At 33.9% G+C, this 13,473-nt stretch overlaps 2 protein-coding genes across 5 annotated transcripts; both read right to left on the reverse strand.

The window, feature by feature from the left end:
• Positions 1–409: 409 nt before the first annotated feature.
• On the reverse strand, positions 410–1,141 carry LOC140957373 (photosystem II reaction center W protein, chloroplastic-like). Its single transcript, XM_073414601.1, has 2 exons — positions 919–1,141; positions 410–829 (listed from the first exon to the last, which is right to left on the reverse strand). Exons 1-2 carry the CDS (start codon positions 1,010–1,012, stop codon positions 507–509), a joined length of 417 nt encoding a protein of 138 aa, XP_073270702.1. The 5' UTR covers positions 1,013–1,141; the 3' UTR covers positions 410–506.
• A 4,199-nt stretch (positions 1,142–5,340) lies between these two features.
• On the reverse strand, positions 5,341–12,996 carry LOC140957306 (uncharacterized). 4 transcript variants are annotated; one of them, XR_012171607.1, is made up of 17 exons: positions 11,324–11,479; positions 10,917–11,110; positions 10,671–10,750; positions 10,429–10,524; positions 10,214–10,337; positions 8,910–8,968; positions 8,755–8,817; positions 8,302–8,372; positions 8,115–8,211; positions 7,164–7,238; positions 6,957–7,055; positions 6,655–6,798; positions 6,548–6,577; positions 6,404–6,463; positions 6,074–6,151; positions 5,791–5,922; positions 5,341–5,660 (listed from the first exon to the last, which is right to left on the reverse strand). XR_012171607.1 is itself a non-coding variant. In XM_073414503.1 (17 exons), the coding sequence occupies exons 2-17, from the start codon at positions 11,440–11,442 to the stop codon at positions 5,842–5,844; spliced, it is 1,470 nt and encodes a 489-aa protein (XP_073270604.1). In that variant the 5' UTR covers position 11,443; positions 12,794–12,996; the 3' UTR covers positions 5,687–5,841. The 4 variants fall into 4 exon arrangements, 2 of the variants coding, with proteins under 2 accessions (XP_073270604.1, XP_073270605.1); XR_012171606.1 differs by having other exon boundaries at positions 5,341–5,682; XM_073414503.1 differs by lacking the exon at positions 5,341–5,660 and adding an exon at positions 12,794–12,996 and having other exon boundaries at positions 5,687–5,922; positions 11,324–11,443.
• Positions 12,997–13,473: the final 477 nt, after the last annotated feature.

Below are 13,473 nucleotides of genomic sequence, written 5' to 3' on the forward strand. Positions count from 1 at the left end.
TGATTCTAAGTTGCCATTCTGAATATTTGTGTTCGTGATCCAACTCATCTCGCGGTTATGTGTTATATTAGTGTCGGGTTTTTCTTTTGAGTTGTTTTCAGAAATTTGCTTGGAGTCCCAATTTAAATTTCGAGTTTTTGATTACTCTTTGTTCTTCTTGTTCCAAGTTGCTAATAAATTCCTCAGTTGTATTTATACGCTGTTGATAATTTTGATGCTTAATGAATGAAAATTAAGCAAATTAATCAAACGTGTTTGATTGGAAAAATTCGAACCGAAGAACGAAGTTTAATGAACGAATATTAAGTACGATGATTCTGAATTAAATTCGAAACAAGTTCATCGAATGTTGAAAGAACTTCAAACGAGTAGTCGATACATGTAAGCACAAAAAAAAAAAAAAGTTCGATTGTCAAGCCAAAATGATCACATTATCAACATTGTTTTACACAATATCATATAATAACTAAGAAGAAAGTAAAATGCAGAGAAATGATGGGTTAGAATTAGAGGGACAAGCCAGACTCCTCATCCTCATCAAGGGAAGTGGTGTACACAAAGTAAAGTGCCCAAATCAGAGCGAACACACCCGCAAGAATCCACACCAAGAGGTTGTTGCTCAGCCCAAATGGCAGCCCGGTTCCTTCCGTGCTCAACCTCTCGTCCACCAGCGCCAGCGCGGCGGGGCTAGACATGGCTGCCGCACAGGCCGACGCCATAAACGAAGAAGCCGCCACACCCAACTTCGATTCACTCTCCTCTGTACCCCTTTCTCCTTCCATGGTACACCTCACTTTCCCCGTGTTAATATTTGACATCGATGGTAGCCCTGAGGTTCAAAATCAAATGCCCATTTGGATTAGTATTCGGCAGTAAGAACATGAGTTGTACACAGATAAAGACGTGGGTATTATTTACCGATGATGGCGGAGGGCCGCACGGCGAACCTTCTCTGTGCCGGGGCGGCGCGTGCAATTGGCGAGGTGGAGGCGAAAGTAGAGATGGCAGCCATTTTCCTTCAAAGCCCGAGTCCGAGTTTGTATTGGGAAAAATGAAGAAGGTGCTATTACCGGTAGTGAGTGGCTGTCTAATATCTGTGCGTCAAAGAGACTACAGTGAACCACACAGCTTGGATCCGATAGATAGCCCCTTATCCTTAATAACTCAACCACCTTTGGCCACGTGGCATGTGTTTGAGGGCGAACTGGTCTTTTCGCATTATAAAAAACTATATGATATTTTTGAATCCGATGAAATTCGGTACAAAACATTGAAAATCTGAAACGTATATATATATATAGAGTGGGTCTCATGTGAGACCATCTCACGGATCTTAATCTGTGAGACGGGTCAACCCTACCAATATTAACAATAAAAAGTAATACTCTTAGCAAAAAAATTAATACTTTTTCATGAATGACCCAAATAAGAGATCCGTCTCACAAATACGACCCGTGAGACCGTCTCACACAAGTTTTTGCCATATATATATATGATATTGCATAACAAATTGGTTTAATTTGATATAAAAGATAAAATTTTGAGTATAAAATGGTAACAACTATATTAATATCAATACTTACTATACTTATTTGTGTGCTCAAATATCATTTGTTATACATGTTTGAATACTCAATAATCATATATTAGTGTCAGATTTGAAACATTTAGTATTCAAATATCATATATTAATATTAGTTTTTCAATATTTTGTACCGAATTTTCATCCAAAAAAGAAGCGTGATTAATTTCAAAATTTATTATACATGTTTGGGTACTAAAAAAATCATATAAGATCTAAAATATTTAGTTCTAAAATAGCATATATTTGTTCCAGATTTTTAACGTTTTGTACTGAATTTCATCTGAAAAACAAATATAGGCACAGGAATGCAGAAACATTTTTTTGGCTATTTAGAGATGGTAGAAAAGAATATTTAATACACATTTAACTATTGAGATGAATATTTATTGATCATTTGCTCTTTTTTTTTCCCATTTCACTAGGAGATTGTTTCTAAATCAGTGGGGCTTGGTAGATGCTATCCATATGGGTAATGTCTTCATCCATATAACAAATTATACATGTACTGAGTGATAAATTATGACATCTCATCCATATATCATGGTTGAATGAATGATCATGATTTATCCACTCAGCATACATGTCATGTGGTGAGTGGATAATGACACTATCTCGATGAGTAACATAAACAAAGCTACCAGGGAGATCAGTTGCACACATATAAATAAATAAATGAAAATCGGAGTTCTTTGGGTTTGTGAGAATCCAACTAACTAGATTGAAAGTATATTTGAAATTAAAGCAAAAATAAAAATGTATTAGACCACAAAAAAGATTTCAAATTTTTTATCCTATATTTGAGTCAAATGGTTACAATTGACTTGATATATGAATTTGAAATTCTCTTAGTTCTTGTATGAAGAGATTTAGATTGAGTAGGTCTCTTGTGATAAAGTCTCACGAATCTTTATTTGTGAGACAGATCAACCATACCGATATTCGCAATAAAAAGTAATACTCTTGGCATAAAAAGTAATGTTTTTCATTGATAACCCAAATAAGATATCTGTCTCACAAAATACGACCCTTTAGACCGTCTCACACAAGTTTTTGTCTTTAGATTTGAGAGAGAGTTTGAACTAAATTAATCTGAAATCATCTATTTATGAAATTTTTTATTTGGATGAACATAAAATTTCAAAGTGGATTTTAAATCTATTAATTTGGAAACATGTTGTTTTAATAAAAAAAAATTTAAAATTTAAAATCATAAAAAGTTCACTATAGTATCATTCATATATATTTTGAAATTAAACAAGTATTATGATTACAAAATAACCGTGTTCAATTTAAAATGAAATAATTTTAAATATTATTTTAATTACATAAAATACTAAAATTTATATAAATAAATATTCAACAAAATATTTATATATATGTTATAATATAAAATTACATATGATAAAGATATCAACTCCTATTAAATTATCAAATAATTATTTTTCTATGTAAAGCCATCAAATTTATCGAAGATTAACATAAGAAATATTTTTCGTGCAATGACTCTATAATAAAATCAAAATTCTATTAATACACGTCAATAAAAAAAATTCTAGTAACACATTTTCGATATTCAACAAATATTAATAAAATAAAGTTGATGTTTATTTATTTACATAGACAAAAAATTTATATAAATAAATATCCACCAAAATATTAATATTTTCTCTACAAAGCAATTATATAAAAAAAATATTATATTATTCAACCTCATAAGCTAAAAAGATCAAACCCAAATTCTAAAATAGTCATGAGTTGTTCCACCTAAACATTAATGAGTAGGTCTTTTGTGACACGGTATCACGAATCTTTATCTGTGAGACATGTTAACCCTACCGATATTCACAATAAAAAGTAATTCTTTTTCATGGATGACCCAAATAAGTGATCCGTCTCACAAAATATGACCAGTGAGATCGTCTCACACAAGTTTTTGCCAACATCAATCAATAAAGAAACATCCGAGAATTGACTTGTTAGTTTGTGAAAAAACATTTTAGAATATTAATGAGTTAATGAGAAAATGCACTCATTTTCTTTTCTCATCATCTGGAAGTGCTTTTAATCATTGTTCATTAATTTTTGGATTACCTTAAATCTTTCGGTATCCATAAGTCCAATTATGCTAGAGACAACCTCATGTAATTCAATACATTTGGTCTTTCTTATTTCTTTTTTGCTTACCACGAACCCGTGAAAAGATGCGACGATCATGTAACAACCTCAACCAAATCCTTTTTTTTTTTTTGGCTTTCTTCCTTTTATTGGACATTGAATCCAACGAGTCTGAAATCCGTTTGTTTTTAACATCTGTAATATTTCTTCAAAGTCTTAGTCTATTTTTTATATTCTCTTTTGTCAACTTAACATGAATTTTGGAATTTAAATTATACGTCGCATCCGCTTGCAAAGCTTGGGTTTTCCAAGTATTTCCATCACATTTGTTTCCTTGAGCCATTTCATCGGTTAAAACTCTAGCGATATGACTATTCATTTCTTTATTCCATGACATATAGTTCCTTGATAATTCAGGTTCTTTGTTATGTATCAACCTACAGATAATAAGTCTTTTACTTTAACACTAAAATTTGTAAATGTCTATCAAGTTGATATTTATGACCTAGCACTAGTAGAATTTCTTTTATTTACTTCGCATATTCAATGAAGTCATAGGTAGATAATTGTCGAAGTAGACGCACGTGAAGTAATAGGGTACTATTTTACTTCGCATTATCATCGAAGTCATATCCAAGAAATTAGCGAAGTCTTTGGCCGGTTCAATGAGGGAAAACCGGTCCGAAATTAGACAGTGCCGAAGTTAAACAACGTCTTCTACGTCAAGAATGAGGGCATCAGATTGGTTATTTCAGTAGATTGTCGACTTTGTTCTTCTGAAAGTCAGCTGATGATTGTTGTCTACATAATACATGAGCTGAATCTGAATCGATTTGAATTAAAAATTAGCATACATGAACTGAAAATCTACGAAATAAAACGAAAATATTCTACATGCAATCAAAATCATTTCTACACGAACATGACTAAAAAAAAATGAATGGAAGTTGATTTCTTTTCCTCTATTATCTTGCGATATAAATTTTAAAAACTAAGAGTGAAACACCTGAAAAATATTGATGTTGTTTACTAGTTCGTATCGGGAGAAACTTGAGGAGAAAAAGATATTAGGATGGTGCAAAATTATCATATACTGTGGAAAAACGTTTAAAATTGTTTAATAACATAAAAATTAAATGATTTTTAATCAAATCGTACGAGGGATTTTTTAAATCTACGATTATAATTTAAATTTGTTTAGAAAAGAAAACATACGAGAAGGAGAAATGGTAAAGGGATATTTGGGCTGTCACACGAAGATATACAAATTTAATATACCGTATAACAAACATCGTATAACAATATTTATCCAATATAAAAACGTATCTGTTCAAAACTTAAACGTGACTTGTTTTAGATAAACATAAAATAGGTGAAACATTTTAAAAATTATTACACATGTATTTCAGTTCAAAGAGACTAGCATCGTCCATAACCATAATTTTCGAGTCAAGATTTTTGGCTCCCAATATTCAGCTCCAGGTTCCATTTATATCAATGAACGACATTTGATCTTAAAATAAATTTCACGTTAATTTAATATATAGTATTTATTTGCACACATGAACACGAATTGAAAGTATAAGTAAATTTCAAAATGGAAGGGAGGTTTAACATTCAAAACAAAAATTCTCACCAACTAAAGAAGCAAAAATGGAATTATTGTTGCACTTTCATAGGGATCTTCGCTCACAAATCACAACTCTCTCCAGTACTTCACTATAACACATTCTAAAAAAAACTGATAGGTCGTTTGCTGTACGATCTCCATAAGTGATAAATTAACGACTGCGACTTTCAACGAGTCTCGCCATAACAAGAGCCAGGTAGCATTCAAGGGTGAGCATAATTTAAAATGCAGTGACATTTATGACTTAAAGGCTTAAAGCTACAGAATCTTTCTCAGTAAAAGTAGCTCTCAGAGGGTAACCGTAGAATGGTTCACGCCAACAAAATCGGGCTGTGGACTTTGCCTCTCATTCCTAGCGAAGGAAACCAAATATCAGGAATCACGGTTTGGTATCATCAGGAATTTGATCACATTAGCAAAATAAACAGATAAATTAATAAATAAGCCTATTTCAACTTACTATTTCAATATATACACCAGATGACAAAATGTTCATTTTTGCTTTCCATGATCAGGAAGGTGGATATTTGTGCTGGTTGGCATACTTTCCGTATCTTCCAGCAACCGCAGTATCAGATAACAGATCCCACGTCTGTAAAATGATGAATAAAGATGGCACAAGTCTTCAACTGCTTTTTATAAGATGAAAAGAGCACAAAAATTCCAACACCAGCTCTTTCATAAAACAAAGTTCAACATATATCAGGTAAAAGAAAGAACAGAGAAACATGATTCTTGCTCACCTGCAATTTTCCCTTCGAGCCTCCTATTGCCAGTGAAAAGGGACAATCATCCGAGAAGGAAATGGAAAACACAGCTCCCTAAATACAATTCGAGCATAAGAGTTACTTCGTGTACGTCAACAAAAAATAATCAATAATGTAAGTTTGAACTATAAGTCAAACGTCATCAATTTACTAGATGGAGAAAACGACCAAGGGAAGCAGCTTCTCACAAACAACTTAAGCTAGCATCAACTTATTTTAAAAAAATACAAAAACAAATCATAAATCAAATTTGTAGCAGTCGTTGTCTGAAAGAAAAGTCCACCAGAATACGAAAATGTAACTTACAGCTTTGGGATTTTTGGAAGCGATACATGATGGCTGCTTTGACAAGTCCCATAGTTTAACCTGATCAAAGTATTGGTACAAAAAATTATGAGTATGGTGGAGGCGAACAATAATTAAAAGAAAACAAAGAGAAAAGATGTTTACCATCTTGTCCATGGAACCAGTAGCAAGAAGCTGCAAAATTATTTGTCCTAATGTTAGTACAGGAAAAATGTGCAATGTTTAAATGACAAGGGAGGAAATTGAATTACATTTGGGACTGCAGTGTTATAGGAAATTGCACAAACTGCCTTTTCATGTGCATGGAGAGTGAAGGTTGGCTTAGGCTCTGAGGATAATTCAGAGCTAGCAGCACGGACATCAAAACAAATTACCATGCCATTTTCAAGACTCACCTGAGAGAACAATCAAAATACAGGCATTGGTTGATAATTTATCCAAGATAATTAAAAAAAGTGGGCATTTTGAAAAACTTGCAATCGCAGAAATGGATTTTAGGATGTGGGTGTTAAGCAATAAATTGGTTGGAGTTGAGCGAGGATGGAGAACAAACCACAAATGAATGCTCAGTGTGTGGATCCCATGCCAAGCTCTCAACATCAGCCACAACTGGCCACTTAAATCCACCATGAGAAGGTACCCTGCCGTCTTTCTGAGATTTAAAATATTGTTGATCAAACAACAGTGCTGAACTAATTACAACTGCATACCGACGAACAAAAAAGTGCATAAAGATTGTGCAAGAATTCGTGAAATATACCATAACTACAGAATGGTCAAATGAACCGCTGAGAAGAACTTGTGGGGAAAAATGATTCCATGCAACTGCCTGGACCTGGATAAAACAAAATCACATCATTAAAAGAGTGAATTTTGGAAAATATTAGGACATTAGCTTAGATCCACGATTTTTCTGTCAAACACTTCTGTTATCAATTCAAATAGATTTTGAACCGTAAGCTCATCCGACATTATGTGGATTCTCATTTCCGACATTATGTGGATTCTCATTTCTAAATGAAACACAAAAAAACTTTGCATACTTGCATGTACAATTTGATTATAAGTTCGTATGAGTTGACTTTGAAGTTACTCAGCAAAACCGTAGTTATTTAAGGTGCAACACATGCCAAGCTTCACAGGTTTCATGGAGCCATAGGCATAAAGCGCATCTGCGCACTACATTGAAGTAAGGGGCATCAGATATGATCTTTTAGAACGCATATATATGGAATGAATTACACTATAATGTCAGCGCTTACGCTTATTCTTATTATCGGAAAAATCAAGGATTGCAGGGTTAATTAATCAATTCAAAAGTTGTGGGATTTGTGTTATTTGGCCTGATTTAAGCGTGTTGGCCATGGGTTTCCTTTTTTCTTTAAGCAAAAACTAACATTTGGGCTCTATGGTGGGCTGTGTTCTTGGGCCTGACTTAAGTGTTGGCCATGGGTTTTCTTTTTTCTCTAAGCATAAACGAGCATTTGTGTTCCATTTTCCTTAAGCTCGCATAATCATGCCTTATGGGCGATGTGCACCCTGCAAAAGGCTTGTGCCTCTTGCAAGGATTGCGCCCGACAGTTTCTGAGGTGCATGGGTCGTGCACACCTGTAACAACTATGAGCAAAACTGATGGAAAATATTGAGAAAATAAAGAGCAGGGGGTGAATTTCTTATGTTAAGAACACGATGGATGCAGGTTAAGCCTTGCCTTATCTGCATGGTGGTCCATGGTTATATCACATTTTTCAGTTGCCACATCCCAAATCTTAACCAACTTGTCCGCACTTGCACTTGCAAGAATGTTCCTGGATGTATACATAATTTGAGCGATACAGAACATTAGAATTTTATCCCAAATTCTGAACACTTAAAAGATCATCAGAATCTCCAAATACCTGTACTCCTTGTTCCAAGCAAGTCCAAGAACTGCATCAGTATGACTGCCAGCTTTATATTTAACAGATTTCTGCCCATCAAGAAAGAGAGTATATTTTATGAAGAATATCGATTGAATAGTTCTGTTTGATTTACTTGTTCAATAACGGAAACATATAATTATCATGTTCTGGAGACAACTGCAAGCGTAGAACTGCTCCCATCCATAATATACTCTGGAGTTTGGAATAATTTTCTCTTTCGCATCAAAATTGCCAACCGCAAGGTACACACTCATTTTTAAAATCGGATAGTCAAAGGATATTGACCCAAAAAAATTTCTCTGGATGCAATGGTCACGGATATAAAGTAAAACCTAATAGTAATGATCTACTAGCACCACACGGGAAACAGCAGAACATACAATTATCAGGGATTTTGAGCATGCATTCACATATAACTAAAACACAAACCTTCTTTGCCTTTTTCTTTTCAATAATACCGCCCAATACAGCACATGGCTGAACTTCATCCATCTAAAAGCATAAAAGAATGGAGAGATCCATTAAATCTGTCCATCTACTCAAGAATCAATGATATAAGAACAAAATGACAAAAAACTACATACAATGTCAAGGTCCCATATCTCAATGGCTGGTTCCATTGATCCAACAGCAATGAAGTTGCCTATCAGGAAGCATAAATTGATGAAAATTGAAAACAATTAACAATATAGAATCAAGAAAAGTTCACATCCAAAGAGAGCTAGGTAAAAAGGCACCACCTTTGAAGTTCTTTCTCCCGTGGAAAATACATATTAGTAAAGTTTAAGAGAAACTAACTTGAAGAACTTTGCTAAAGAAAATAAGGTTAAAGATCCCTAACACTAACACATCTGCATGATAATTTATTTACAAACTCTGCAATTTCACCACCATCATTCCATCCATACTCTATACTCATTCCAGAAATACCATGCAACGATAAAATCATCGAAGGAGGGAAAGTTATCTACAGTTTACAGTCTATATATACACAACATTTTTGTATGATTATTTACAAATATTGCAATTTCACCACCATCATTCAGTACATAATCTATACTCATTCCACAAATACCATACAACAATAAAATATCGAATGAGAGACAATGATCTATACTTTATAGTCTACAAATTTCACAACTAACAAAAATAATAGTGTCATTGAATGTGAACCATGTTAAATACATCTACCCTACTGCACATACAAGCTGCAGTTGACATGTCCCAACCAAAAGGTATTACTCGCTCTACCATTTTTATTTATGGGACATCCCTAAATAATTTCTGTATCCCGAAATGACAAATTTCTCTCCAAACATACCTTTGGTGTTACATGGTTAACTCACAAACATTTCTTTTAAGAGCAAAATATACAAACATATCCAAATATTTTCACTTTTCCAACTCTCACCTAAATTTTCATCCCATATCAGAGTGGCAAATTCATGTATGGATGCAGGCAGTCATTAAAAAATCCTCATTATTAGTACAACTGAGTTTCAATTAATGTGGATTGTGAACATATACCATATAAGAAAGTACACACTGTAACTATTCCTCGAAAGAGCATCCTTACTCTAAAAGGACACAGACACACAGTGGTGGCATCCAAAGCAATAAGTTATTATCTTTGTTCAATTGCAAAAATAGCTCAAATATCACATTCACTTTGAGAATCACACTAACAATGACAAACTAGTAACATATGACGGAGAACAATTAGTCCCCACACGTATCATTCTCACAGGATCAAATTAAGAAGGAAAAGGAAACAAAAACGAGGTATAGAAAGATCAATAATTTCAGAACTCTACAAAGAATGATAAAGGCTAAAACCAGTGAGGAAACACCGATATTAGAAGTCAACATCAGAATGTGGCATCTTTACCTTTTTCTCCACCTTTGACAGGACAATCAAGCCAGGCTGTGCAAAGTGGAAAAGCTGGGATAACAATATCATGGTGTACATACATGTTGGCATCCCCTGCAGTGGGATCTTCAATAATCCAAACCTGGGATGAGAATTTCACCAGTTAATGTGAGGCCACAATTGAACAGAATTTGAAGCATTTGTTGTCTTTAAAATTTACTTCAGTCACATGCCTCAAGATGGCTGACATCATCCTCATTACGAGCACAAATAATGACTGCATCCTCGGGATTTATAGTCATATCCTCTTCCTCTTCGGAGTCATCATCCTGAAAGTGCAAAAATAGTGCAAGGATAGATAAGTAAAAAGCTCAGAGAACAAGTGAAAAAAGTAGACCATGGCGAAATTCATTTTTCAATAAAGAAGAGCACAAAGGACCTTTAAAGGAAGCTAGAGCATGGTTAAGCAACTTACATTCTGATTCTTTAAGTAAGGGTCCATGTCATTACTTGGATAATACAAGTTCCCAAGGCCCGAACCAAACAACTCGACACCTGTTTAAACAAGGCAGCCTCATCTCATAGCAGATAAGATTTTGAAACATCCATAAAAAAATACGACGCCCAATCACAGATCTTCCTCAGGATTTTTAAGGTGTAAACATTTAACAATAATCAAGTCAATGTTAGATTGAATGGTATCAAGGGAAACAAAAATTACCATCATCCTCTTCGTCATAATTGTCCATATCAAGTTCCTTCAATGCATCAGTTAAGCCATCAGTTTCCATCTTTGTGCTGTTGGAAGCTTTACCCAGTGCATCAGCTGCAGCTAGAGCGTTGACAAGTTCATCATCTTTCTTTGATGCATTGTAATCCATATTGTGATCTTCTTCATCACTTCCATTATCATTGCTGCAACCGATTAAAAGTTTGAAACAAAAACATACAAATATTATGGCAGAAAAACTAGAAAAGCTCTTGACATTTCTCAATTGAAAATATGCGACAAAGATGTAAGACAATACGACTCCAATTCGAATATCAGCTTTGCCGTTTGGTTTCAACTTTGAGAATACCATTCAATGGAAAAATCACCAGTTATAGGATGAAAACAACAAATCTTACTGTATCTTAAAGATATCATTCTTCACGATCTCTTCAATTTCTTGTTTAGAGGGAGGATCAGCCACAGCAGGGATTGACTTCGATGCCCCTTTTGGAACCCAGGAAATTGCTGCTATCATTCTGGTAAATAGAAAACAAAAAAAATCTGAATTTCATTGTATATCTCGTAGAGTACAGCACAATTATAGAAAAATCCATAAAAAAATCTGAATTTTACTGCACCCGACAAGAGATGAATGTGAATATGAGGGGCGAAGATTGGGAAAAAACAACGACAAGGCTTGAGTTGGGGCGGATGTTCTGGAGTTATAGTCCACAGGAGGATTCAGCAATGTTAGAGGAACAATCGGAGGTCTCTGTAATACAATTGTTAAACCCTCTCATTTTTTTGGGCCCAATTAATCAAGAAGCTCGTGTAAACAAAAACCCTACTTGATTGAAAAACATTCTTTTTTTTTATTAAGAAGGATTCACAATCTACTTCTTAAAATTTAACATAAATTACAAATTTACCCACGAAAGAATCCACAAGCTGGACGATTGGTTCAGATAATGTACCACTACTTCGTGTAAGCCCACTATATACCCATAACTTTAATTAATTATTATTTAATTTGACAAAAAAATTTATTTAATATGATATTTTTTATTTAATAGCTATTTTATTTATTTTGTATAATTACGTTTTTTTATAGTATCTGTATAAATCTCATGATATCATGAGAAAATTATTAATAATTATAAATTTGAAACTTGTGTTTTTTAGAATTTGAGATATATACACATTAGGTTTTTATTTTATTATTTTTGTATATTATTATTTTATATACTGTTTTGCTTTGTATAATTAAAACTATTTTAAAAATTAAAAACTCTCTTCATGCTTCTTCTGGAGTCCAAAAAAACACACCCCGGTTGGCAGCAGAAAACCAATTAACACATTTGAAACCTTGAACTTAATGATTAAAACTTGTGATATAACCAATTTGCCTACTCTACTTTATAGAAACCGGTAGCTTCGATTCTACATGTGGGGACACTGTCCACATAGTTTGGATGGACAAGATTCACACACATATGTGATTTTAAAAAAATTAGTGGACCCATGTATATATGGCTAAATTTGAGCTCTTGATTCTATCATGGGTAGTGCGCCTACATGTAAGATGCGTTGAAGGCGCAAATCCTTGCTTTTTTTGCCTATGCAATCAACCATAGAAACCAATACAGACTTCACACAAAACAAGCCAAATGCCACATTCACACGTTCAGCAAAAATCACCCACAACTTAGAAACTAAAAAATAGGGAGGAAAAAAAAAAGATGATCAACCAAAACAAAGACTAACCACCTGAAATCTGAACATAACACGGAAATAACTTTCTCCTAATTGTCGACAAACACAGAAATACATTCAAAAGGAAAACACAATAAAACAAAAGCGATAGAATGTTGAGAAAGAGTTGAAACCCTATTGAGTAGAGCCGAAAGGAGTACTGGCAGTGTGTCGCGAAACGTCTGGCTACTCTGCTTCCCTCACAGGTTCAGACTTTAGTGACCGAGAAGGAGAGGCGCTGAACAGAACCAGAGCCGAGAGAGAATGCCGGTGAACCCTAGCCGCCGCAATGGAGGTCGACGATTAGTACTTAACGAAGACGAGTTGGGCCTTAATTTGTGGATAAATGCGCTTTTTTTTAGTAAATTTACCATAATGACCTTGTATATCTAAGAAATTTCTTAACAACCCAATAATTAAAACCTTTGTTTTAATAACTTATCATTTCCTTTCTTCTCAACAATTTGCAAAATACATTTAGAGCTTTAGGATGTTTCAAACTTTCATGAATATTACTATTCGAACAATAATTTAAATAGCTCATGAATGTGTTCGAAGATTTCGAGCTAAACTCAAATTTCCTTTCGAGCCGAACTCAAATCATAAACTTTAAAATTTTCAAGCATCAAATCGAGCTCGAACTCATATATACTTAATTCGAGCATTAAATTTTTACTAATATTCGGCTCGATTCAGTTCGTTTACATCCCTATGTTTGACAACTTATAAGGCTGTTTAAAAAAATTTTGGGTTACCCACCTTTTTAAAATAAAAAGATCTTATGATACCAAATACATCAACATTTTTAAGTTGT

Source organism: Primulina huaijiensis, chromosome 14 (genome assembly GCF_012295235.1).
Source record: "Primulina huaijiensis isolate GDHJ02 chromosome 14, ASM1229523v2, whole genome shotgun sequence".
NCBI lineage: Eukaryota > Viridiplantae > Streptophyta > Magnoliopsida > Lamiales > Gesneriaceae > Primulina > Primulina huaijiensis.

Coding starts and splice junctions, on each gene's coding strand:
- LOC140957373 (XM_073414601.1), bottom strand. CDS start 1,012: ATGGCTGCCATCTCTACTTTCGCCTCCACCTCGCCAATTGCACGCGCC. Junction 830..918: donor GCGGCCCTCCGCCATCATCG/GTAAATAATACC, acceptor TTTGAACCTCAG/GGCTACCATCGATGTCAAAT.
- LOC140957306 (XM_073414503.1), bottom strand. CDS start 11,442: ATGATAGCAGCAATTTCCTGGGTTCCAAAAGGGGCATCGAAGTCAATC. Junction 8,818..8,909: donor AGATATGGGACCTTGACATT/GTATGTAGTTTT, acceptor TTATGCTTTTAG/ATGGATGAAGTTCAGCCATG. Junction 8,373..8,754: donor AAAAGAAAAAGGCAAAGAAG/GTTTGTGTTTTA, acceptor CTTGATGGGCAG/AAATCTGTTAAATATAAAGC.